Below are 26580 nucleotides of genomic sequence, written 5' to 3'. Positions count from 1 at the left end.
CTTGGAAACAGAATGCTGTTTGCTGTTAATGATTGTGGTGACAATAAAGGCATCTTAAATTCCGCACCCCCCACGACCCCCCGACCCCAAAAAAAAGTGCAGGCCTAGGGGGAATAACCAATCTTCTTGGCATAAAAAGGTCAGTTTAGTTCTGTTTAAACTCCTGCTAACCCATCTATTAATACTAAGACCAGACCTACAATTTTTTCCTAATGTAAAGAAGGAGCAATTTCCTATGTAGTAGGTCAGTAAATGGTAAGAAAACATATCGGCCTTGTGGCATCCACGTGTAAATTTAGTTTTTGATGCAGTGATTGTTCAACAGCAAACAATTATGGCTTGGATTCTTAAGACAGCCTAAGGCATGTAAATCCCATTGACGTTAGAATTCTTTCATGCTTCTGACAACCCCGGTGAAATTACTCATTTCGAAACTTTCTTGTTCTTGTATCACCTTCTAAAAATAACTGCACAAATGTTTCTAAAGGCCTTGAATAAGTGACTGATCAAAAACAGGTTTAGATTCCTTTTCTTATAGTCTTAAAATTTCAAATGTAATATAACGTCTTTACTAAGGCATTTAATAAAATCCCAAATAACGTGCTTATGAGCAAATCATGGAAATATGGTTCAGATGAAATTATTATAAGGTGAGCACAAAACAAGTTAAAAGACGGTACTCTGGCCAGGTCTACACGTGGCCAAAAGGTCAATCTCAGACATGCAGTTCCAGCTACACCAATTGCTTAGCTGAAATTGACGTATCCTAGATCAATTTTTCTGGCCATCCACACAGAGAGAGAGAGAGGTCAATGAGAAAAACTCACCATCACTAAATGTTTTTAAGACCAGTTTAGACAACAGTTTTACTGTGGGATAGTCTAGGTTTTCTTGGTCCTGCCTCAGAGGAGGGGGCTGACCTAGACAACCTCCCAAAGTCCCTTCCAGTCCTCCATTTCTGTGATCTGTAAGTCAAGTCAGAGTTCTCTGAGGGGAAACATTTGACTGCTGTTCCTTCAGGCATGTGGAACACATCATTATACAGAACTTTCATGACTCTTAAAGTCTTTTTGTATCTTAGCATTTGTTAATGTTCAAAGAATTAGGTTTTTAAAGAATTTTACTTGTCCTCCTTATTGTGCAGCATTACTCCTTGAACGAACACTTTCTGTAACTATCACAAGATGCTGGTAATGCTGTTTTTTTTGTTAACGTTGCAGGTACATGGTAAAGCACAAATCGCATTTGAGATTCTGAATCCTTTGGCTGCCATTAATTTCCTGGAGTGTGATTGAGAAATAAGAAAGATGCCCTAGTCTGGAGACTAGGGCTTTCACCGTATACATTTGTCAAGAACTTCACAAATGAAGAAAGGGTCACAGTTTAATCTTTTATAGGATCTTGTTTGGATGCTTCATGCTGTGGCAGGTTGATACCTGCTATTACTACAAGCAAAAGGGTTTTCCTTAAAACTATTTTTTTAATAATGTTAGCCTTCTAGCCTGCAAATCAAATTGTATATTTTGATAGCAGCGTTTTTTTCCCTCATTTTGTTAAGTTAGAAAAATTTTTAAACAGTATGTTTTGTTCCTCATTAGAAAATAGGTTGATCTTCACTGCAGGTTACAGTGTGTGTATGTGTGTGTGTGTGTCTTTCAGAATGACTAGGCTTTTGAGTTTAGCTCTGGTTTCCTTTGCTTTATTGTTTCACTTACGGAAAATATTTTGTTGTGAATGGTATTATGTTTTAGTCTATAGGACTTGCAAAACTAAAAGTGACAATTGTTTTGGATAAATCAAAATATCAACCTGTATATGTACTGTATATTCTGTTTTGTTGTAAAAGGAATGATGAAAAATCAAGAACCACTTTTTTAGGCTTACAGTGTTCCAATTTACTTAATCTTTACCCTGTCTTACAAATTCACTCGAGTTATTTTAACACAATGTCCATTCTCAACACAGATTCTTTAATTTAAAGCTTAAAGTTTATGTATGTGTTTGATGTCCCCTGTCAAATATTTCCTATATGAGAGTCCAAGCATTGTGTAGACTAGACAAACAATAGAAATGGGGAGAGTTGGCTTTTTTGTAAGTTGCCGCACAGAATTAATTCCTTTAACAGCAGTACATTAGATAACCTCTAATGTTGTCCATCATGATGAAGGTATCCTAAGTCTTTTCTCCAGGAGTCACTATTTTCTGATCTGAGAAGCTAATGCAGCCTTGTGGTAGCATTCAAAATAAACCTACTCCAAATACCAAAGAACACATATCCTTGATATAGTTTGAGTATAACTAAGTCAAAAAAACCCACACTGGTATTTGTATGCATTTATGGGAACTACTTTATTAATTTTATTAAATTTAATATAGTATACCATGAAAAGTTTCAGTACTTGAACATCCATGTGGACTTTCCTGGGGTAGAACTAAACATGCTTATATTTTGCTCTTAAAATTCAGAACCATGTTTCTTATGGTTTGCATTTGAGATTTGACAACAGTAAAACATTCTTCATATTCATTTTTATTTCATATTTAGTCTTCATTTTTTGTATAATTGGAAGCATAGCTCTTACAGAATTTTTAGACCATTGTTTTAATGGCACTCTAGGGCTCAAATCACAATGGCTTTGGTGACACTTAAAATTTTCATCTTAAACTTTACTTAGACTGTAATTTTTAAATTTAAAATTAGGAAAAACGTTTTTTATAGGCATTAAAATCTGCATTAGTAGTACTAAGAGTTGAGTTTAAAAACGAATATATCAAAATCACTGGGAAGAGCAAACACTTCAAGACTAAAATAAAATTAAAATCCTTTTAGGGGGCAGTTATTAAACTGGTTTAAGGGGTTTCGTCAGATCCAGGTCACTGACTCTCCCGATAATTCTTTTTCACAGAATTAACCAGAATTTTCATTTCTGTGTATCTCTTCATGTTGGGATATATCTAGGTAACAGTTGTCAGCACAGCACTCATAAGTGAAGAAATGATCGAAACAGTTCGGGATTGCATACTCTTAGTTCTGGGACATCTAATATTTCTGTTTCTGCTGCTCAGAAATGGTTGATTAGCAATATGAAATGTTGCAGAGTTAGGCAGTACTATGTATGTAGCCAACATACTTAGTTTTAAAAATACTGCTGTGGGCAAAAGCAACTTTTTCTTGAAAGGTTTTGATATACACATGTAGTGCTCACATGCATTATAATATACAGAAAATAGTGTTTGTTTAAATACGTAAAGTCCGATTGCCATTATTTCTTCTCCATCCTCTGTTCTATTATGTGTTGAAAGTACATGTTGCCACAGCTCATGAGTCAGTCTCAGACCCTGCAATGCTTAGGCTCAACGTGAAACACTGGAGGACAGTCTCATTCTGATTTTGTTTAACTTGATGTACGTCAAGAATGATTCCACTGAAGTAAGTGGAACATGGCAGTTGTGAAACTAGCAGGAGAATATAATGCACGAAATCTGTTGGGTGAAACTGTTTGAATTTTTTGCAGATTCAAAACCAGACTTTCAATATTTTGGTATTTTCTGTTTGCAGTATAACATGTTATTGATCTCAAGAGAATTTATGAAGGAGATGTCACTTTTTGGTCTCTTCATTCAATAAGGTAGTGATATAGAGATAGTGATATATATCACTATCACTAAGTCCTTGTGCAGTTTAGTTCCCATTTACTTCAGCGTTCGTTGGTCAGGTCCTCACAGAATAGCCCTCCTGTCATATTTCTGTATCTATATATTTATGCATACATTATAAAACTTCTTGGATTTAAGGTTTAAGAATATGGCATAATTTTTCAAGAGACAAGGTGTTTGATATCACTTTATGCCTAATTTATCTACAAATTAATGAATTGTAATGAAAGCCAGTACCAGGAATTGGAGAGGCTATACTGTGTTTGTTACAGCAAGCTGCATTCCTATTGGTAATAGTTCTGAGAGTTCACAGGGCTGAGAAGGATACAAATTGCGTATTCTGTCTTAAAAATTGAAATGTATAAGTGAGTGTGAGCTGCTTTACTGACTCTAATTTTAGTGAAAAGTTAAATGTGACAAGCCGTTTGGGACTTCCATATCTAATTGAGGGTTTCCTCTCTCTTCTAGTATGGTTTTAATAATGAAAACTGCTTTAAAATACCTAAAAAGTAACACCTCATATCATTGTTTAAAAAATACAAAAGCAAGAGAGAAACTAGCTTACAGTGTGATACTTGGGGTTCCAGAATGTCAGGCTTCTAAAAAAAAAAAAAAAATACAGCAAAATTATAGCTGCCAGCAAGACCTTTTGAAATACTGATTTATATTAAAATATTACTGCTTATAATTTATACAAAGCAAGAACTGTGTGGGTACTACTTGAGCTTTCTAAATGCAGCACTGAACAAAATAGCAGAAGCAGATTTCGTAAGTAAATGCAGAGTTAATATCTTTTCACAAACTTGTATACTCAAAGAGAGAATGTATCAGCACATTGAACAAGATAAGCTTAACAACTATATAGTTATTGGCAGGGAATTTATTTTCTATCAAGATAATTCTACAAGGACGTGCTAAAGTGGATGCTTGAGCCAGCTACATGAATTATGGAACTTGTCTACAATACTGTAAAGTTATTTTTAAATGCAGATAAGGAGTAAGATGTAGGAAGTGTACTATGTGTGTGAAGTTCATAAGGAGCTGAACCTGTGATTAAGGCTAATGTAATATGATAGATAAATGTTATCTGAACAGCACACATGTTTTTGGCTTTCATTCAGTATTTAGTCGGTGTATAAAAATCGCTGTTTTCTTCAACAACTTGCAAAAATAAGTTTTATTGGTCTAACTTTTCATTCTTAGGCCCAGTGAAATATGCACTTAGTTACTGATACTGATATGAAAATGAGGTGGACAAGAATAATGGATTAAAAGGTGGGTTTAAAATTTAATGTTGGGTGGCTGTGCTCATTTTCATTCAAAAGCCATTACTTATTCCAAATATTTTATTAAACCAATGCTTTCATGAAAAATTAAAAATCCCCACTTAAAGAAATTGTTGACCTAAGAGGTTAAAGTTCATCTGGCGTGCAAAAGGAAATAATTTGTGGAAAAATGTCCCCTATCGTTTGGATTCTGTGAATATCAAATTGTAGGGCTTTAAATTTCTATGTAACGACCATTTTTAAGAGGCTATGGTCCTGTTGTTTCCACTTGTCCGCACAGATACATGCTTCATTATAATTTGCAAGTACATGCTTATCCTTTTGGTTTGCTGTTCAGTCTTATTACCTTAAGACATTTAATGTTATATATTAATCCTGAAGTAATAAAGAGTGGAAGGAAATCATTTTAAATGTGAAGAAATTGAAGTGAAGCACCTTACTTTTGGCAGTGTGAGCAAGGTATACAGAGCCCAACAATCATCTGCTTGGTGCCAGTAAGTGTAGAGAATACTGCAAGGGGAGAAGTATAGAGAATGCTACTGCAAATGGGGAAGCTCCTGTTGGCTACCAGGACTTTCATTTTTCTCTCTGCTGGGGAGAAATATAATTGCTGGAAACTCAGAGAGAGTGGATATTGAAGCAGGACACATCTTTGTAAGAAGCAGTGTTTCCAAGTTGACTTCATTGAAATAATTTTTCTTCAAATGAGTTGTAAATCAGTGCAGATCCAAAGAATATTCACAAATGTTTGAAATTTAATCCATAAGAGAGTTTACTTGTAAAGCTGGAAAAGTTCAGAGCTAATATATAAAATCTGTATAAAAAAGTATCTGTTCATGGATTTCATTTGAATCTGTAAATTCCCTTTCCATCTGCTCTTCACTTACTCCAAAGTCAGAAAAACCTGATTGCCATGTTTGTGTACATTCCTGAAGTTGTCAAATGTAAATCTTCCTCTTGCTGCTATCGCCTGATGTTGTGAATGCAGATTTGTTTAAAATAATGAGCAGCGAAGGAAGCAAAAAATAAGCTTAACTTTAAACCTAGGTTGATTAGCCTGAGTAATGAAAGTGTTTTGGTGGCCCTGTATGAACTAGAGGTTTTTTCAATTCCAGCTGCTGCTTTCTCAGAATGGGGTGGATTGAAATTCTGGCCATGAAGAAGTCAGTGGGAATTTGCAGTTGATTTGACTCAGGCTAAGATTTATCTAGTGTCTTAAAGACAGAGAAATTGTCTAGAATGGAGATTCTTGAACTCGGGTTTTGGGACCCATCTCCCCTACCGAGGGTCACAAGTTTATAATGTGGGACTTGGCAATCTGTCCGCCTCCAGCTCAAATCCCATTTCATCCCAGCATTTATAATAGAGTTAAATTTAAAAAGTGTGTGTTTAATAAGAAGGGTCACACTCAGAGGCTTGCTGTGTGAAAGGGGTCACCAATACAAAAGTTTGAAACCATTGCTCTGGATTCTTAAAGGAATAAGGAGTTACAAGTAGGGTTGGAGGAGATGCTTGAAAAAGTATAAGGTTGAATTTTGATCACATGTAGTGTAAAGATTCTTGGTATAAAATGACTTAAAGGGGTTAGTAAATGATTAGCATTTTTAATAGTTCTCAGTTATATTGGTCAGTAGTTTTCTTTATTACTGTATTTTATGGTCCACTGCAGCTTATGACTTTTAATAGCTTTTACTGATGCACATAGAAAAATCTTTAACATGCAATGGATGCTTATAACAGCTATTAATTTTAGCCTCTTATAAATGACAGCTTAAGATAAAGAGTAAACTGTGGACTCTTGGCACTGATCGTGTGACATCAATGGTGAGGAGACTTGTGCTGTTGCTGCTTAAAAAGGAAACATCAGGTTGTATGTTTTAAATTGGTGGGAAGAGTTGATTGAAACTGAGAATTGGATGTGTCATATTATTCATTAACCTCACAGGATTAGTGTTTGCATCCAAGCATTTTGATAGCGCAGTCATGCAGTAGTGCATTTTCATTTACTAGTCTAAATGTGTATGTGTTTAAACGTACATTGTGATTAATACAGATTTAATTGCATCTGTTATCCATTTAGGATAACCCATTGGTCCGCAGTCCTCATGACTACTCTTGGTGGTGGAATCAAGTAATTTGCTGATCTAACACAGTGTGGCACCCCTAGTTCTTCTTTTGGGGAATCTGTGGCCAACGGTGAATAGCAGCTATCTTAACATAAAAGTTCTTTTTATCTCAACAGTGGCAGCAACTCAGAACTTTGCCTGGGTTTTTACATCTTTTATCTTACTTAGAGTCCTGTGCAGGCCTGTCTCTCCCCAGCCTTTTGGAGTCTGGATTTGGGTCTCTTCTGTTACGAAATTCTCTTTGTTTTCAGGAAACTCTTAAATCCACTCAGCAACCTTTGTGCTCAGTTGTCCAGATTTTAATATGTTCTCCCAAACTAATTTGAGCTCTATGTATGGTAAAGCTAGTGCATCAAAGTAAAAGACCCATGCATTATGTCTCAAGTGTTTTGTAACAATTCCTTTAGTGTGTGGGTGGGTGTGCGCATGTGTGCCTTTCTGGCTGTTTTCCCAACAGTTGATACAATCCAACATAGTCATACAATAATTATCTCAATAACCAGGTCAAGATACATTATGCATAAATTAGAAGCTTCTCTAAATCAACGTCACTCTCCACAAATAATAAGCATTGATGTAGATTGTTCATTTTCTGTTTTGGTCAATGGACAAATGAGCGAACATCCTGCCTTAGAACCTGCTTTTTAGTTCAGGTTTTTATGGATTTGTAACTTTCTTTCAATGCACAAGACTAGTCCAGTAGTATTTCCATGATATTTTTTTTAGACGAAGAACACAGTGCTGCAGTTACTTTGAGCTTCTGTTCCTGGAAGACATTCTGTTCCTGAGATGTACTAATGTTGTAATTGTGGCAGGAGTTCCTTTTGATAATCAGAATTGCATGCTTAGTTTTATCCTGAAATGCTAGTAGGAGTGTATAGTGAAGCATTACAAAGTTTTTATCTTTCCTTTTGCATTTTGAGGGGAATTTCCTTGGTGAATTCCAACTCATCCCAGAAAGCACCACAAGATTCAGCCCATTTCCCTCCTCTCTAACATACATCCATGTAAGCTCCTGGGCAGAAGATGTGACTCAGTGGATTATACTGCTACCAATTTGCTTCCCATCTTTCTGCTGTTTATACCCCACGTGTTATTGGCCCCAAGACGTGTGAAATTGGATAATAGACATCTGACTCATGGAAGGCTGAAGTCACCCAGAAGAAAGAAGGAAGTACTTGGTTTGATTTGCCTTCCCATGAACTACAACTGTTTAGTGACTGTTCAAAATAGTGTATAAAGCAGGGGTGGCCAACCAGTTAGGAATAAGAACCATGGACAGAGTGCAAAGAATCACATATTATATATGTATTTTTATAGATAGATAAATATATAATACATGGCTCAATGCCCTCCCACAGAGTCAAGCACCCCATACCCCTTACTCTAACTCACTCCCACTCCCCTACTCCAAAACCAGGCACCCCCAGCTCCCTGGTATAACCCACTCCCACGAGCCAGGGACTCTCAGGCTCATCCCTCTCTACTCTAAATCAATGACCGTGACTCACCGGAGCCAATGCTGCCACCATGCACTTCTCCCAGCAAGCGCTGGGGCATGTGCACAGCACAGCAGGTAGCACTCCTGGCGCGCGGTTCTGAGGAGCCACCACACTTAATGGCTCAAAGAGCTGCAGGTTGGCCACCCTGGGGAAAAGTTTTGCTGGATTCATCATTGCTCCTTGTTAGGGAAGAAGTAACAGTAGCTGGAAACTTTTCCAGCTTTCCAGGGAGCTATACTCCATCTTGAATGAGTACTTAGTGAGCATGAGCTATCTGAGCCATAGTGATGACCAAGAGCTGTGCCCTCCACTGGCCACCTTTTCATTTGGGGGTCCAATTTTGAGAGCTGGTACTAGTCTTGGACGATTGTCTATTTGCTGCCTACAGAGGTAACATGCATTCAGCAAGTAAATGGAAGAGTGAAGTTTTCATAGACACTCGAGATGTGGTTGTGGTTATGATTACATTTCCCCCTTATTTTAAAGAGTTTCTAGTTTATGAGCTTTGGCTTGAACCATACATTAGTCTCTCTCTTTGAGACACGTTTCCATTAAATTCCACTCATGGGATTTCACTTGACTAAACTGGGGTAAGCTTACGCTCCCGGAAGTGTCCCTGCACTATGTTCTCCAGTTCCTCTGCAGAGTCAGATGTGCAGCATGAGGTCTGCGGTGGAGGATGTAGTACCACTTCACATTTTATTTCTCCACATATCTAATCTGACAGGTTTAACTTTCAATCTGGCATGTCTCCCAGCTGTGAAATTTCATTCATACACTGCTAGGCTTCTGCTCTTCCTATTAAAGTAGCCAGGTTCTCCTCCCCATGGTCATAGGTAGTAAAACATTCCCAACTAGTCTGTGGGGGCCAGAAATGAAATGTTGATCCTTGTGGAAGGGGTCCATCCAGGTCAGGGCTAAGGCTTGTTGGCAGACAGATATGGGAAATTTGTTACAATGGCCAGCACCTTTCACAAGGACTAAAACACACATAAAATACTAAAAAGAACCTTGTGAGGCTTTGAAAGTTTTCCTGGTACAATCATTTTGGTTAGAGGAGTGTGAATTCTTAAGAGTTATACTCATAAAAGCCTTTGCATGGGTACAGTTATACTGGTGTGAATAGCTATGCCAATATAAAAGCCTCTTTATAGTGATACAACTGCATTCCACATTGGGTTATTTTTGCCATTTTTACCATCTATAGTCAGAATAGGCTATCCACACTAGCTTGATAATTTTTAACATAATACAAAATTTCAAAATGTGTATCGTACCTAATAGACACCAACTACTAATTTTAATATTTCTCAGCTAAAAGTAGTTCCCAGTGACCATTTCAAAGCACAAACATTTTCCTACAACATACACGTTAGAGGTGAGCTTTGCTAATTGTTCACGGACGAAGGAAAATAAGGAAGCTTGACTTGACCCACAGTAATCTGGACTGAGGCTACAACATCCTGTTTAACAGCATCATTGGAACACTATAGAAAACTCATTTCAGATAAATGGTGCATAGAACAAAATGGTTGTCTTTTGAAAATAGTTTTTTCAAAATTTTGGGGACAACTGAGCTGTTGAGACTTCGTATGCAATATTAAATTGGGTTGTACACTGAAATTCATGAAAACTTTCAAGCTTTAAACTGTTTCCCTGTAGTATTTTTAATTTTGATCCCACACCATCTTACTTAGGTTTTGCCTTATGAATGTCAGGGCCGATTAATGTGACCTGCTAGTGTCGTTTTACTCAGTCAGAAGTCAACTGCTGTCATTCTACAGAAGAAATGCAGCATTCCCCATACTGAAAAAAAATCACTGGGGATATTTGTAGAAGGGTTTTAGGCGGTACTGACAGCAGTAAAATACTCCTGCTGCTGCTCAGTTGTAGTAAAGCAATGCCCAGGTTGTCAAGATCTAATCTCTCGCGTGCTGTGTATTGATTAGCTTTTTTGTATGACACGTACTGGTTCTTTGGAGTGGCGTTTCTTTGAAGTGCCAATAAACTGAATAAATGGTTGCTCTGTTTGTCCCATTGGAGGACCACCGGAAGAATATTATAAGGAGAATATAAAAATACTTTATTGCTGAGAGGGTGAAACAGCGCTTTATCCTGAAAAGCTTGTCTGAAAGAGAACATCTGAAGTTCAGAGCAGGGCAGCACTGAAGCTTTGCTGCAGGATGTACTTCGTATCTGTTTTATGCAGGCGTGTGAATACCAGGTGCATGCGCGCTAGAAACGGAAGTGACACCCTGCTCTTGTTCTGATAGTTACGCGTGTGCGAGAGTAGAAGTAGCCGTTCATTTGGCCGTGCTTGATGTGTCCATCAGAACACATTGTGTTTAAATAGGCCAAGTGTTGTGAAGTGCTCAGGTTTGCTTACCTATAAGTTCTTTTCTTAAAGCGAACTTCTGAGAAGAATTGGAGATTTAACAATAATTACAATGCAGTCCCACTGCACGTATGTAAGTTGTGCTCACCTTTATGTATCTTTCATGTTCATTGCCAGGGTTCCAAAACAAAATTGAGTTTATTACGTACTATTTGGATTACACTAGCAGCTAGAGCCCCTCTAGTGCAAGGTGCTGCATGTACACATACTAAGCCTATCCCTGCTTTCTAGAGTCTGTGGTCTATATCAGTGTTTCTTAAACAGTTCCACTGAACAGTGGTGTTCCAAGAATAACTTGCAGGTGTGCTACAAGCAACTGACACTTTGTTTGGTATCATACACTGATGGTATGTATTTTCTGTTATTTAAACCAGATACAGTGTTACTGCTTCATTGCTCTGATACCTGATTAAATTACTTCATTTTGGTTTTGCTATATTTATATTGCTGTTCGTTTATTTTTGGTCTGATGACAATTTTTTGAAGAAAATGTTCGTAGGTGTTCCACATAAAAATATTATTGTTTGGTGCTCAGTGGTTTCAAAAATTTTAAGAAACACTGGTCTAAATAGACCACATAAGCAGAGGGAAGGACAGGAACTATTTACCCCCATTTTAAAGGTGGCAAATAAAGCTTATGTGAAGAGGCTGAGAGCCACCTGAAATCTATCAGATCCATGAGCTGATGTTACATTTTCCAATTTTATCACTGACACCACAAAGCAACCGTTTTTATGTTAATTGGCAAAAAAATAAACTTTTTTGCCAAAGAATAATACTTGCACTGAGTGAGCAAGAAAAAGCAAATGCTTTGTAATGGGTAGTAGTTGACCAAAGGGCGAGTAGCACTTCCATAGTCCTTGAGTGATGGCTCAGGAGCTGTAAGGGTGACTGACACAGATTCACCTTTCCAGAGCTGACTTTATAGTCCCAAGAGAAGGGTTCCTCAAAGCAAGAGAGACATGAATGGACCAGGAGCAGGTACTAATCCAAGAAGTGCAGCTAAGAGCCCTTGTTCTTGGTTACCAGGCAGCATGCTCCCATTGTTGGAACCACGCATGGGGCAAGGGTCCCTGCTACCTGAACAAGCACAGTCAGTACACCTCGGGGTGGTTCCCATGGAGTATCCAGGGTTTCAAGTCATTCTCACAGGGTTAGAGAGAGCCTCTGCCTCAGTTTCTTGTCCCCTGAGGCCAATGCAAGTTGTTGGGGAAGAAACCTCACGCTCCCTACAGACCCTGATGGAACCCTTTGACATACCACAGGCTCAGAAGGCACTGGCCTCTTCATCACCGTCATCAGATGAGGCCATTACCTGCTTCTCTTTCCTGGTGCCACAGGATGATGTGAAAGTGCCATATCTATGCATTGGGTGTCTTGGCTGCTCCTTTCTAGGTTATCTGCAGAAACTCAACAGTTAATGCAGGACATCCCATTTGATGGCTATGGCCTCTTTGCAGAGCAGACACGCACTTATGTGAGTTTAAGGACTCACATACTATCTTAAAGATCCTGGAGCTGTATGTACCCATTCCAGCCTAGCAGCAGGTGAGCCAGTAGCTCCTGGCTAAAAACATGGGTTACACAAGGCACTCAAGCTAGTGCCCCTGCCCCTCCCTCCTTGACTTTATCAAACTCCACCTACCCTAAGCAGGAGACCAAGAAATCCTTTTGAAGGTGCACCTGAGAGCTGCATACTGGCCTGGCCTCTGAATCCTGTCTTCCCACCATTTGGCATCTGCCTGTCCCACTTCATCCCCAGATCTGGTCAGCTATAACTTCAGACTGCTGGGTCCTGGCTACTGTTTCCCAGAGTTCTGCCCTCCCACACTCCTACCCTGTCCTTTGTCAGGGACCTCTCTCCTGATGCTTTTTGTGAAAAAGATTCAGGAGCTGCTGAGTTTGAGCATGGTGGAGGAGTTTCCAACTGAGTTCTGGAACAGTGGCTAGCCCCAAAGGCCAAGGAAGGCCTGTGGCCCATTCTGGACCTGAGACACCTCCAAGAAGTATCCGAAAAAAGTTCAAGTTCCATATGGTATTTCTGGTCTCTTTTATCACCACCCTGGATCTGGAAGACTGTATGCTGCCCTTGACCTGAAGTATTCCTGGTTTCACATAGCAATCTTCCCAGCACACAGCAGGTTCCTGTGCTTCATGGTGGGCATGGCCCTCTACAAGTTGTGGTCCTTCCTTCAGGCTGGCTACAGCCCTGATGGTGATCAGAAAATGAAGGGCTGTAGTAGCAGCCTACTTGCAGCATCAAGGTAGAGCAAAGAGCTCTACCTTTTCCTTGGCAATTGGCTGCTCCAAGGCAGGTCTAGATCCCAGGTCTGTAATGATCTGGCACTGCTTCTGGATATGCCAATTGCTGGGTCTCCTGCTCAATGACAAGAAGCCAACATTAGTACCAGTTCAAAGAATAGAAATTGGGGTGGAACTTGATTTTACCTGCATCTCATTGTTTCTGCCTCTGGACAGGTTCTGGGCCCTGATAGACCTCATGCAAGAGCTCTTTGTGTATCCTCCGACTATGGTCAGGGTCTGCCTGCATCTGTAGGTGCACAAAACTATGTCCCCCAGTGTCATTCATAAAACCAACTTCTGCTTAAGGCCCCACCAGTAGTGGATAGTGTCATCACTCCCAGTCCAGTTACCATCTGGACAAGATGGTTGCAATCCTCTCTCAAGTACTAACACCTCTGCAGTGTGAACCATGACAGAGAATGTCCTAGAGAGAGTCCCATTCTTCATTACAGCCGCGGATCTTGGCTGGTGCGCACGCCTCGGCACCTTTTGGACATGGGCTATGGATCCCAGAGGAAACTCGGTTGTGTATCAATGTCAAGGAACTTAGAGCAGTGCATTTAGCTAGCAAGGTGTCCCTCACGTGTCAAGCAAAGTAGTGAGAGTCTGTATCACATATTTGGCATTGTAGTTGCATAGAAACCAGGAGGAGCATCCTGCACCATGCTTTGTCTGGAGGTGCTCCTCCTTTCGGACTTTTGTATGTGCCATGATACCCACCTGGAGGAGGCTCACCTCAGCAGGGATTTGTGTCACCACAAGTGGTCACTTCACCAGAAAGTGGCCTCTGCAATTTTCCAAAGGTGGGGAACTCCCCAGTAGACCTCTTTGCCACCAAGCAGAACAGGAAGTGCCACCATTTTCTGCTTGCAGTGGAATATGGGCAGGGGCTCCTTCTCGGTTGCTTTCATCCTGTCATGGATGAAATGTCTGCTGTAGGTCTTCTCGATAATTTCTCTCATCAGCAGCTTTCTCCTCCAAATCATACAGGGCAAGGCGCAGGTCATATTGATAGCCTTGGTCTGGTCTCACCAGCACTGGTCCGGGACACTACTAAACCTGGCATTTTACCTACCTTTGCCCCTGCCTGCCTGCCCAGGCCTGCTGTCACATGATCAGAGTCAGCTTCTCCATCTGGCCCTCACAGCCCAACATCTCATGGCTGAGTGAGTCTGAGCATACCTGTTTGAGGGAAGCCCAGCACGTTCTGCTGAGAAGTAGGAAGCCTTCCCCAGTTATTTTTACCAAGCAAAGTGGGCAAGATTATTCTTGTGGATAAGGAAGTGAGGCGTCTCTCAGGAAAAATCGTGGAGAGGATCCTCGAGGAATCCATTTTGAAGCATTTGAGAGGAAAGTGGTCTGGGAATAATCAACATGGATTCACCAGCTTGACTGCCTGGTATGATGACATAACTGACTCTTAAGGATATGGGGATGTGTTGGACATAAGAGATCTTGATTTTAGCAAAGCTTTTGACAGGTTTTCCCCACAGGAAAGGGATCTAGGAGTCATAATGTTCATAAGCTAAATATGAGTCAACAGTGTGACAGTGTTGCAAAAGAGCAAACATTCTGATATGCATTAACGGCTTTGTGAGCAAGACACAGGTGTTATTCTTCCACTCTGTGCTGATTAGGCCTCAACTGGAGTATTGGCACCATATTTCAGGAAAGATGTGGAGAAATTGGAGAAAGTCCAGAGAAGAGCAACAAAAATAATTAAAGGTCTAGAGAACATGAGCTATGAGGGAAGACTGAAAGAGCTGGGCTTTTTTAGTTTAGAAAAGAGAAGACTTAAAGGGGACATGATAGTGGTTTTCAAGTACCTAAAAGAGTTACAAGGGTGAGGGAGAAAAGTTGTTCTCCTTGGCCTGTGAGGGTAGGACAAGAAGCAATGGGCTTAAACTGCAGCAACAAAGGATTAGGTTGAACATTAGGAAGAACTTCCTAAATGTCAGGGTGGTTAAACACTGGAATAAATTGCCTGGGGAGGTTGTGGAATCTCCATCACTGGAGATATTTCAGAGCAGGTTAGACAGACATCTATCAGGGATGGTTTAGACAGTGCATGGTCCTGCCATGAGGATAGGTGAGTAGTACTCTGACCTTTTGCAGTCCCTTCTAGGTCTAGTGTTCTTTGATTCTATATCGGCAAGTGAGGAAAGAGGCGAAGGAAGGATGAAAGTTGGGTGGAGGGTGTTTTATTTTCTGTATAAACATATAATTGACACATTGTGCTTCAGCAAATTAAAGTGCCTTTCTCAATTAATAGGAGTTTGTTTTATAGAGTGTTTGTGATGGGGAGATATCTCCCTAGCTTGTTTGCCAGGAACTGGCAATGGAAAACGAGATGGATTGCTAAATGATTTGTCCTGTTCATTGCTTCTGCATCATCTGGCATTGGCAAGTGTTGGAAGATAGAACACCGGGCAAGGTCGACGTTTGGTCTGACCCAGTATGGCAGTTTAGGGAAGCAATCCAGTTTTTCTGAGTGAGTGCTTGAGCCAGTAAATTTAAGAGAAATTATTAGATATTTGAACCCAGAAACAACAAGAAAACCTGACAGAAGCCACTTGTTTGGAACACTTGTGTAGGGAAAGTACTGTGGTGTTCATTGGACAAATAGCCTAGCATGTTACCTAAATTTTGATTAATGCATTGTCTACAGGTGTAGAATATTCACTGTAGAAAATGATCATACAGTGACAGTCAGGTGGGTTGGTTTGAATGAGATATCTGCTGTTTCTAATTATAATTATATATCTATATGTGTTTAGCTCTTTAAATAATTTCCTCAGTCTAAATTCCAATACAGTCAAGTCCATCTTCAGTTAATATTTGCACACACACAGTTCATTGTGCAGATTTTCTATAGGACTCACAATGAGTGTGAAGAAAGATCACTCATGATATCATAGCTTTTTTTTTGCACCAGGATTTTTACAGTATACCTTAAGAATATAGTGTTCTCAAGTAGAAAAATGTATGTAATACCAAGTTCATGTGGGCAGAAGGTGATTTGGGATCTAAAATTAGGGTCAAGGTAGCACCTACACCATCTAATCTAGTGCTGTATATAATGGTCTATCTGTTCTGTGCTTCTCAAAATACTTGTACAAATCTTCAAGGTAAAATATTGATGGCCAGGAAAATGACAAAAGAAAGCTATGCTCACTGCTAACCATTTCATCCAAGTGCAAAATGGCTTGGAGAATTGTAGTAGAAAAATTACTTGTCAAAAACTGCATCCTAAGAAAGAGCTTACGGATCACTGGGATTTGGTATGGTCTGTGCTTTAGACAGCATCTGCATTAGGATATGGCTATGGGACCTCATGCAGACTTTTCTCAACAATGTTCTTCCTAGTTATAGAGCCCAAATTAATACTAGGTCACTGCCAGTATTTCAGCAAATGCTAAAAACTTTTCTTTATTTAGTCATTGGACTTGTGTCGTCCATTTCTCCCATCCATTTTACAAGTGATGCCTAAAAAGGATATGGAGGGTCCACAAATACCTAATGCTACCAAAAGTCCTGATTTTTCTTTTATTTTAAAACTGGATGCAGAGCCCAGCACTGTGAACAGGTGAAGATATTTTAGTAAATTACATTAAAATAAATACATAAGCTGGAAAGTCAATGACTCATGAGTAATTTGTTCTAGGTAATGAACTGATAAATTTAACGCTCTGTATAACATGGACAAATATTATACCTCGTTGGCAAACCCCTGCTAGTTTTCTTTTTCCAGTTTCTATCCATTACTTATGTGAAATTTTGGACTTTCTTTTTCAAGCCTTGTTTCAAAGTAGTAAACTAAGTATTTACACTGGTATGGACCCGTGTAAAGGGACTTATACCTAAGGTTAAGACTTTGTCATTTTTAGTAAAAGTCATGAGCAATAAAAATTCACACGAGCCCTTGACCTGTACGTGACTTTACTACAAATAACGGGATGAGCGGGAGGTCGGGCTTGGTAAGAGGGGTGAGAAATGACAGTCTCTGCTCCTGAGCTGGGCAAGCTGTTCGGGGTGTGTGGAAGGGGGCTGAGAGGCATGGGACAGGGGCATTCAGCCCTGGTTCAATCAGGTGCACAGTCCTGATTCCATCCCCAACTTCAGCTACTGACAGCTGAAGCAGAAGAAATCAGAAGAAGTCCTCCAGTCACAGAGTCTGTGATAGCTGTGATCTCCATGACTAAACCGTAGCCATACTTAAAATCTGTTTTAGTTGTCCTTTCATTTACTGAAATGTAGCAAGCAAGTGTGGGACAGAGACACACTTCAGAGCTGACTCAATTGACTCTTTCAAAACCTGAAATAGCTTGAAGCAGCAAGATGGTCAGAAGAACAGCTCACTAGTCATAAAGAGAAAAAGGGATGGTGAGTATCAATGGAATAATTAATGTTCCACAATAGTTACAAGAAATTAGCTTACTTGGTGGTAATTTTACAATACTTTGGACTTTAGAGATTACAGACAGTGTTCTGAAGCATCTGTATCTGAAATGTTGAGAGAGATCTAAATGGCAATTTTCAGCCTAAAATATTCATGCAGAAACAGGTTGAATTCTTCATGATGCTGCCTTTAGTGGTGCACGTGCCAAAGTAACTAACACAGACCAATGTAACAAAAATATGCTATTCTTATCCTTTTCCCTAACTATCATATTTGCACCTCTGGCTAATCAATCAGTCTGCATATCACTATTTAAAAGTTGTTCCCAGCAATAAATGCTTCCCTAGACTCATCCTTTTCTAAACCTGTTATTCTGCCCCAAATAATTACCTGCAGAGAGGTGTTTAATCATTTCACTGAGGTTCAAGCCAGGTCCGTGTGTGTCTGGGTATAATCCATAAATTGGTGTTGGTCCGCTGGATGTAAATTGATCTGCACCACAAGACTGAGGATCAAGAGACTGCTGATGAGAGGAATTCAGATGCTAACAGTCAAGTATGATCATCAGAACTTAAATACACTTTAAACAAATCTTTCAAACCTATTAAGGTGGTTTGGATAGAGAAGGAGATGAACCTATGAGTCTAAGGACAGTTGACCTAATAGATCTATGCTTCAATCTGGCCTTGGCCATAGCATTTCATCTTGCTTGAATGCGATGACTGTGAAGTATTTACTATACAGCTAGGTAGTTGTTTTTATTACACACCCATGGAAGCCTACTGTTTCCATTGTGTAGCAAGAGATTATCGTTCACAAGTGCCTTTCATGCTCAGGAGACAGCAGCAAAGGACGTGATTCCAATGGCCTTTGAAGTCAAGGGAAAGACCCGTTCTAGCTTCACTGAGCGTTGATGCCTGCTCTACTTGAGTGGTTTTCCTTAGCTCTACGGCCACTAGCATTTCTGTATTTCTGGGATTTTAGGAAAGGCGGTTTCTCTCCATGCACTGCATTATCTTGAAACATCTAAATGTTTTTTTCCCCAATGTGAATTCCACAGTCACTGTGCAGGTTTTGAAGAGCTAAGCTGCTTATACTCAAATATTCCATAAATGTCTCTTGAAATTGACTGTTAGTTTACAAGAAAGCACTGCTTCTAAAAGTGGTCATTATAAAAATCATTGACTATTAGAACCGAAAGGGAACTCGAGCTGTCATCAGGTCCAGTCCCTGGCACCGATCTGCTTCTGAATATCTCCAGTGATGGAGATTCCACAATCTCCCTCGGAAATTTATTACAGTGTTTGAATCCTATTGATTTGAGTGAGCCCACAGAGGTAGAAATGAAACAGGTTTACCTGACCGTAAGTGAGAGAAGAGCCTGGGCTTCCATTAAGACCTTGATGAATTTCATGTAACGTTTTCAGAGTGAGCGTGGCTTACACTCAACTGTAAGTCAATGGGATTTAGGCTCCAAAGTCATTTAGACTGCCGTTTTCAGTCCACTATGAAAGGCATTCAAACATGGGGGGGAGGACCCAAAACCTAAATACACTTTGATAAAACAAATATTTATTTCCACCTGCACTTGATGTTTGTTGCAATGTGTCACCTGATGATCAATGAGAACATTGCCTAAGCGTGCATTGTAAGGTTGGGCCTTTTGTGGAACTTCTGTAGCGTATATAAAATAATGCATTAGTCGTCTTTATAAAACAATGATTTTCAGCCTTTCCACAACTGTACCCCTTTCACAAATGTGATTTGCCTTGCTTATGCCAAATTTCAGCTCCACTAAAAATTACTTACTTACAGAGTTAGACATAAAAATACAGATGTCACTGCATTTGTGTGAACTGTTACTGAAGTGAAATGTTACTTTTTCAATTGCTTCATTTCTCATTGTGCAAAATTTTAGTTGTTCTGCCTTTGCTGCTGCCTTTAAATGTTTTTAAATGCTTTTTAATTTGCATACCTAGGCAAATATTTAAATGCATTGTACTCTTGGCAGATGTCTCTGTAGCCCCAGGGATATGTGTGCCCTGATTGGGACCTACTGGTTTAAAATGTGTTTACTTTTTAGTTAGTGTTTTCAATACAAAAATACAGTACAGTTTGAACAAACAGGATGCAACGTCTTTTGATTTCTCTCCTTTATCTGATACGACTCTCCAATGCTGGCTTGAAGCCCTGTCTGATATTACCATTATATTTATTTTATTTGTTTTTGTTTTTCTTTTTCATTCCAATATTTTGGAGAATTAGTCATTTGGCAATAAAAGAGGTCTTACTCTGGTACATTGCCATGCTGCAGCTATAAATATTTGTGGATTTATGGGCAAATTGGAATTTGTTTAGTTTAATTTATTATTTCCAGAAGGAATTAACTGTCAGATGAATCCACAGTTGATGGTTATTATGGTGGCTAAAAATATATTTGTTTGCATGAACAAGCACACAGATGTCAGTAGTACTGATCTCCTAAAGGCAGACTGCTTGTGAGAGTAAAGTCTGGAGAATGTGGCCCCAAGTTGCCATTTTTATCCTTGAAATTCCATTTTTTTTTAAAAAGTGTGACATGATTAGTGTTTGTGCGTGCCCATCCTGACTCACTTTAAGGGGTCTTGAATGTCAGAAGGGTGGCGTTCAGCACCATCTGAAAAATCAGGTCCCTTTAAAATGTAGTCAATTGGGTGTTCGAAAACAGGCATCCACAATCATTTTACTTTGGAGAATCCCAGACTGGCATTTTTGAATTATAGGGTATTTTAAATGTTTCTTTTTAGTCTAAAATAATCTCTGGTGGCTTTCATAAATTCTAAGGCCCACAGAAGTGCCTAATTTGACCTTCTGTGTAACACAGGCCGTAGAACTCCCACCAAATAATTTGTATGCATAGCTTTTGAAAAACATCCAATCTTGAACTGAAATTGTCAGTGATGGAGAATCTAGCATGATCATTGATACGTTGCTTTGGTGTTTGTTTAGTCATTATTACAAAATATTTCCTATCTGACTTCAACTTCTTGCCATTGACTTGGGTTAAATATTTCTCTAAATTGAGGAGGCCATTACTAAATATTTGTTCAGCAAGTAGGTACTTTATAGAGTAATCAAGTCGTTCCTTAAAAAGAGATTAAGATAGACTCAAGGCACTCGATCTATTTATCTATAAAACGTGAACATGTTTTCTAATCCTTTAATTTTTCTCATGTCTCATTTCTGAACTCTTTATCAAGATTCTTCCTGAATTGTGGGTACCAGCACTGGACACGTTATTCTAGCAGCAGTTGCACCAAGGCCAAACATAGAGCAAAAAATGCCTGTCTGCTACTCAAGATTCACCTGTTTTCGTCACAGGATCCCATTAGGTCTTTCACCCACAGCTTTTCACTGGAAGTTCATGTTAAAATGATTATCCCCTGTTGTACAAATTGTCCCAGATCCATTATTCTGCCTACTATCCTTGCTAAGATATTTCCATCACTGTAGTATCACAGAGGCATACACAGTGTATCATTCATTATTTTAAGCCATTTCCGTAAAAAAATTAAACATGCATAACTTCAAGTACATGAATAATCTCTTCAAAGTAAATAAAACTACTCATCTACTCCAAGTTAGGCATATGCTTATGTAGGTTGCTGTATTGGGATTATACAGCACAGAGATTTGCATCATGCATCACAGAAAACAAACAAAGCATGCATTGGTCAAGAATATGAGGCCCTATTCCTGCCCTAACTGAAATCAGTGGCAAAGTAATCACTGGCCTTAAAAGGAGTTGTATTAGGCCTTACTGTCACCAAGGTATTATAAACATGACAGGCTGTGGGTCTGAGATTTGGGACATACAAAATAACACCCCCCCACACACACTCAAGAGTCTCAACTTGCTAATAAGTATTAAATATCAAGACACTTCTCCTTAGGTTAAGCAATTGGTTTACATTTAGTGGAAGATTAGGATATTTAAATGTTGTTTGCAGCTAATTTTCCAGTAATAACCAGGCTGTTATCCTACTCAAATATCAGCAATCAGGTTTATTAGTTGATCTTCCCTAATGCCTAAATAGTGCCAATTATTATGTTCACTTAATTCATTTACATTATCAAACACTCGCCTTCTAAAAGATTTTTCTGGTCACATGATTTTTTGTAATTAATTTTAAATGCAAGTTTGTCCCAGAGTATAGGATGTTCATGGAATAATTTCCTTACTTGTACAGTTGTGAGCATCACAGGCTTTCTTAAATCAATATCTCAGCGTAGTATGGATAACCAATCTCCTAGATTTCTTTTTTGCAGTTGATATTCTCTTGTCTCAACCAGTTGTGATGGGTTGGATCCCCTTGAGAGCTGACACCTGATGTGCTGCTTATACCACTGAGCTTACTTACAAAACAAAAAGCAGTCAAGTAGCACTTTAAAGACTAGCAAAATAGTTTATTAGGTGAGCTTTCGTGGGACAGACCCACTTCTTCAGACCATAGCCACACCAGAACAGACTCAATATTTAAGGCACAGAGAACCAAAAACAGTAAGCAAGGAGGACAAATCAGAAAAAGATAATCAGGGTGAGCAAATCAGAGAGTGGAGGGGTGGGGGGGAAGGTCAAGAATTAGATTGAGCCAACTATGCAGACGAGCCCCTATAGTGACTCAAAGTTCCCATCACGATTTAAACCATGTGTTAATGTGCCGAATTTGAATGTAAAAGCCAGCTTGGCTGTTTCCCTTTCCAGAACGGTGCAATAATTCTTCAGTAATGCACATACCTTTAGGTCATTGACAGAATGCCCCATTCCATTAAAATGTTGACTAACTGGTTTGTGGATCTGGAGTGTTTTGATGTCTGTTTTATGCCCATTGACCCCATGTCTAAGGGAGTTAGAAGTCTGTCCTGGGTGACATGCCTGTTCTCTCCTACAGACAACCTCCCAACCTCATGAGGATCCTCACTAACAGCCACAGTCTATGCCCCAGGAATACCAGTCCTGGAACCTTTCCCTGCAACAAAGCCTGCTGCCAGCTTTGTCCACATATCTTTTCTGGAAATACCATCACTGGACCTAACCAGGTTACTCACAGATGCTTTGTATATTGGACAGACTTCTAACTCCCTTAGACAAAGGGTCAATGGGCACAAAACAGACATCAAAACACTCCAGATCCACAAACCAGTTAGTCAACATTTTAATGGAATGGGGCATTCTGTCAATGACCTAAAGGTATGTGTGTTACTGAAGAAGAATTATCGCGCTGTTTTGGAAAGGGAAACAGCCAAGCTGGCTTTTATATTCAAATTCGGCACATTAACACATGGTTTAAATCATGATGGGAACTTTGAGTCACTATAGGGGCTCGTCTGAATAGTTGGCTCAATCTAATTCTTGACCTTCCCCACCACCCCTCCACTCTCTGATTTGCTCACCTTGATTATCTTTTTCTGATTTGTCCTCATTGTTTACTGTTTTTGGTTCTCTGCCTTAAATATTGAGTCTGTTCTGGTGTGGCTATGGTCTGAAGAAGTGGGTCTGTCCCACGAAAGCTCACCTAATAAACTATTTTGCTAGTCTTTAAAGTGCTACTTGACTGTTTTTTGTTTTGATAGTGTATAGACTAGCACGGCTTCCTCTCTGTTACTGCTGAGCTTGCTTACTTGCTTGTTCCCCATCAATCTACCCTGCAAGGACAGATGCTTTTGTCTCCCCCACCAAAGGCACAGAGCTGAGGTAATTGTGCCCCCAGCAGAGTAACACGGACAGTGATAACAGCTCAGTTCTGGGAGGGTTCAGTTTCAGGGACCTGACAGCCCCAAACAGGGACCTGTCTCCCTCCCCCTTGCCCCAATAAATCCAGCTTATTTTATACACAAGTTTTACACAGAGAACGTGCATAGCATTTGTTCTCTTTATCAATGAAAGATATGTCCAACTGTTGCCCCCCCATACACACATACATAATAATTATTTACGCTGTGATCAAAAGCAAAATAATTTGTATTAAATGTAAATAAGTAGAACTTAAGTGAGTGCAAGTGAAAACAGATGGATCAAAGTAAGTTACTGAGCAAAACTAAAACAAAACACGCCAGATAAGCCTAGTACACTACGGGCACATCTATGCAGCATCCCTTTTCGGAAGGGGAATGCAGATGAGTGAGAGCAAAAATGCAAATGAAGTGTTGATTTACCAATCTCACACTTCATTTGCATAATTTCATGTGATTCAGCTTCTGAAAGAGGCTTTTCTGGAAGCAAAAACAGCCATGTAGATGAGGCTTCTTTGGAAAAAAAATAATCCATGTTTTCAAAAGAACTCTTCTTCCTGAAATGAATGAGGAAGAAAGGTTCTTTCAAAAATGGGTTTTATCTGAAGGAACCCCATCTACCTGGCTGTTTTTTGCTTCAGGAAAACCCTCTTCTGGAAGTGTGATTATGCAAATGAAGCACATGATTTGTAAATCAGTGCTTCATTTGCATTTTTGCACTCATTTGCATGTCTCCTTCAAAAGGGGAGTGCTAGGTAGACGCGGCTTAAGAGAAGTTGTTCCAAATCACATTTCTTACCTTAGTTCTTATTTCGGGTGCAGTTCTTCACAAACCAGAGGGGATCATCTTCTCTGGCATGGGTCCAGCAATGCTCCTCCACTCCTCTCGTTATAGTTTTTTGTCTTTTCCAGGTGTTCTTGTGATGGCACCATTGTCACTGTTTGGGAGAGTATCATGCATGGTCAGTGGAAGTTCAAGCATTCCTCCTCTTTCCTGCTATTGTACTTCAGTCCTGTCCAGAAGGGACTCCTTCCAGGCCTGAGAACAGGTCACACCACAGCAACTCAATTCTTGGCGTTTTCTAAGCCTGCTCGTTCTGATGGTATTTTTTGCAATGTCGGCACCTGTGTACTAGAAACTGGACTGAGACATCAAGTACATTTCACAGAGATTCCTGGGCTCAGTTGAAAGGTTTTTAACTGAATCTTTTTAGTTATGGTTTTTAGGCAGGAATCAGTGGGTGAAATTGTATTGTTTCTCATGCAGGATGTCTGGCTGATGTTTCCTTGTGGCCTTAAAAATCTCTGAATTCTGAAAAATTCCTTCAATCCTGTGTAAAAACGGAGTCTGCCCTCAGCATTATACAGATACCACTTGACAGCAATGGAGTATGACAAAATACAACAAAGGAGACAAGAAAAGCGTAGCATTTATGTCATCAGAACAAGTTAAAACAAACAAGCAGTCCAGTAGCACTTTAAAGACTAACAAAATAATTTATTAGATAAGAACATAAGAACATAAGAATGGCCATACTGGGTCAGACCAAAGGTCCATCAAGCCCAGCATCCCATCTGCCGACGGTGGCCAATGCCAGGCGCCCCAGAGAAGGAGAACAGAAGACAAGTGATTTATCTCCTGCCATCCATCTCCTGCCCTTGTTATGAAGGCTAGGGCACCATACTTTATCCCTGGCTAATAGCCATTTATGGACCTGACCTGCAAAAATTTATCAAGCTCTTTTTTAAACCCTAATAGAGTCCTGGCCTTCACAGCCGCCTCGGGCAAGGAGTTCCACAGGTTGACTGTGCGCTGTGTGAAGAAAAATTTCCTTTTATTAGTTTTGAACCCACTACCCATCAATTTCATTTGGTGTCCCCTAGTTCTTGTATTATGGGAAAAGGTAAATAATTTTTCTATATTCACTTTCTCCACACCATTCATGATTTTATATACCTCTATCATATCGCCCCTCAATCGCCTCTTTTCCAAACTGAAAAGTCCCAGTCTCTCTAGCCTCTCCCCATATGGGACCCTTTCCAAGCCCCTAATCATCTTAGTCGCCCTTTTCTGAACCTTTTCTAATGCCAATATATCTTTTTTGAGGTGAGGAGACCACATCTGCACGCAGTACTCGAGATGTGGGCGTACCATAGTTTTATATAGGGGAAGTATGATATCTTTTGTCTTATTATCGATCCCTTTTTTAATAATTCCTAACATCCTATTTGCCTTACTAACTGCCGCTGCACACTGCGTGGATGTCTTCAGAGAACTATCCACTATAACTCCAAGATCCCTTTCCTGATCTGTCGTAGCTAAATTTGACCCCATCATGTAGTACGTGTAATTTGGGTTATTTTTTCCAACATGCATTACCTTACACTTACCCACATTAAATTTCATTTGCCATTTTGCTGCCCAGTCACTCAGTTTGCTGAGATCTTTTTGTAGTTCTTCACAATCCCTTTTGCTTTTGACTGTCCTGAACAACTTGGTGTCATCTGCAAACTTTGCCACCTCACTGCTTACCTCATTTTCCAGATCATTGATGAACAAGTTGAACAGGATCGGTCCCAGGACTGAGCCCTGGGGAACACCGCTAGTTACCCCCCTCCATTGTGAACATTTACCATTTATTCCCACCCTTTGTTTTCTGTCTTTTAACCAATTCCCGATCCATGAAAGGACCTTTCCTCCTATCCCATGACCACCTAATTTACATAAAAGCCTTTGGTGTGGGACCGTGTCAAAGGCTTTCTGGAAATCTAGGTATATTATGTCCACTGGGTGCCCCTTGTCCGCATGTTTATTAACCCCTTCAAAGAATTCTAATAGATTAGACAGACACGACTTCCCTCTGCAGAAACCATGCTGACTTTTGCCCAACAATTCGTGCTCTTCTATGTGCCTTGCAATTTTACTCTTTACTAGTGTTTCTACTAATTTGCCTGGTACTGATGTTAAACTTATCGGTCTATAATTGCCAGGATCTCCTCTAGAGCCTTTTTTAAATATTGGTGTTATATTGGCCGTCTTCCAGTCATTTGGTACCAAAGTGGATTTAAAGGATAGGTTACAAACCACTGTTAATAACTCCGCAATTTCACATTTGAGTTCTTTCAGAACCCTTGGGTG

General features: G+C 39.7%; 1 protein-coding gene across 1 annotated transcript in view; it reads left to right on the top strand.

Annotated features, from left to right (window-relative positions):
* CDC73 (cell division cycle 73) overlaps positions 1–17165 on the top strand; it is a 171748-nt gene extending 154583 nt beyond the window's left edge. The window contains exon 17 of the mRNA XM_075002235.1: positions 1221–17165. Coding sequence (XP_074858336.1) covers positions 1221–1257 — 37 coding nt within the window. The 3' untranslated portion in view covers positions 1258–17165. The remainder of the gene's footprint in view (positions 1–1220) is intronic.
* The last annotated feature ends 9415 nt before the right edge of the window (positions 17166–26580 follow it).

The sequence above is a fragment of the Carettochelys insculpta genome, chromosome 9, assembly GCF_033958435.1.
Source record: "Carettochelys insculpta isolate YL-2023 chromosome 9, ASM3395843v1, whole genome shotgun sequence".
NCBI classification, from domain to species: Eukaryota; Metazoa; Chordata; order Testudines; family Carettochelyidae; genus Carettochelys; species Carettochelys insculpta.
The sequence above is the reverse complement of the archived record's forward strand: the minus strand, read 5'-3'. Positions and strand labels throughout refer to the sequence as shown.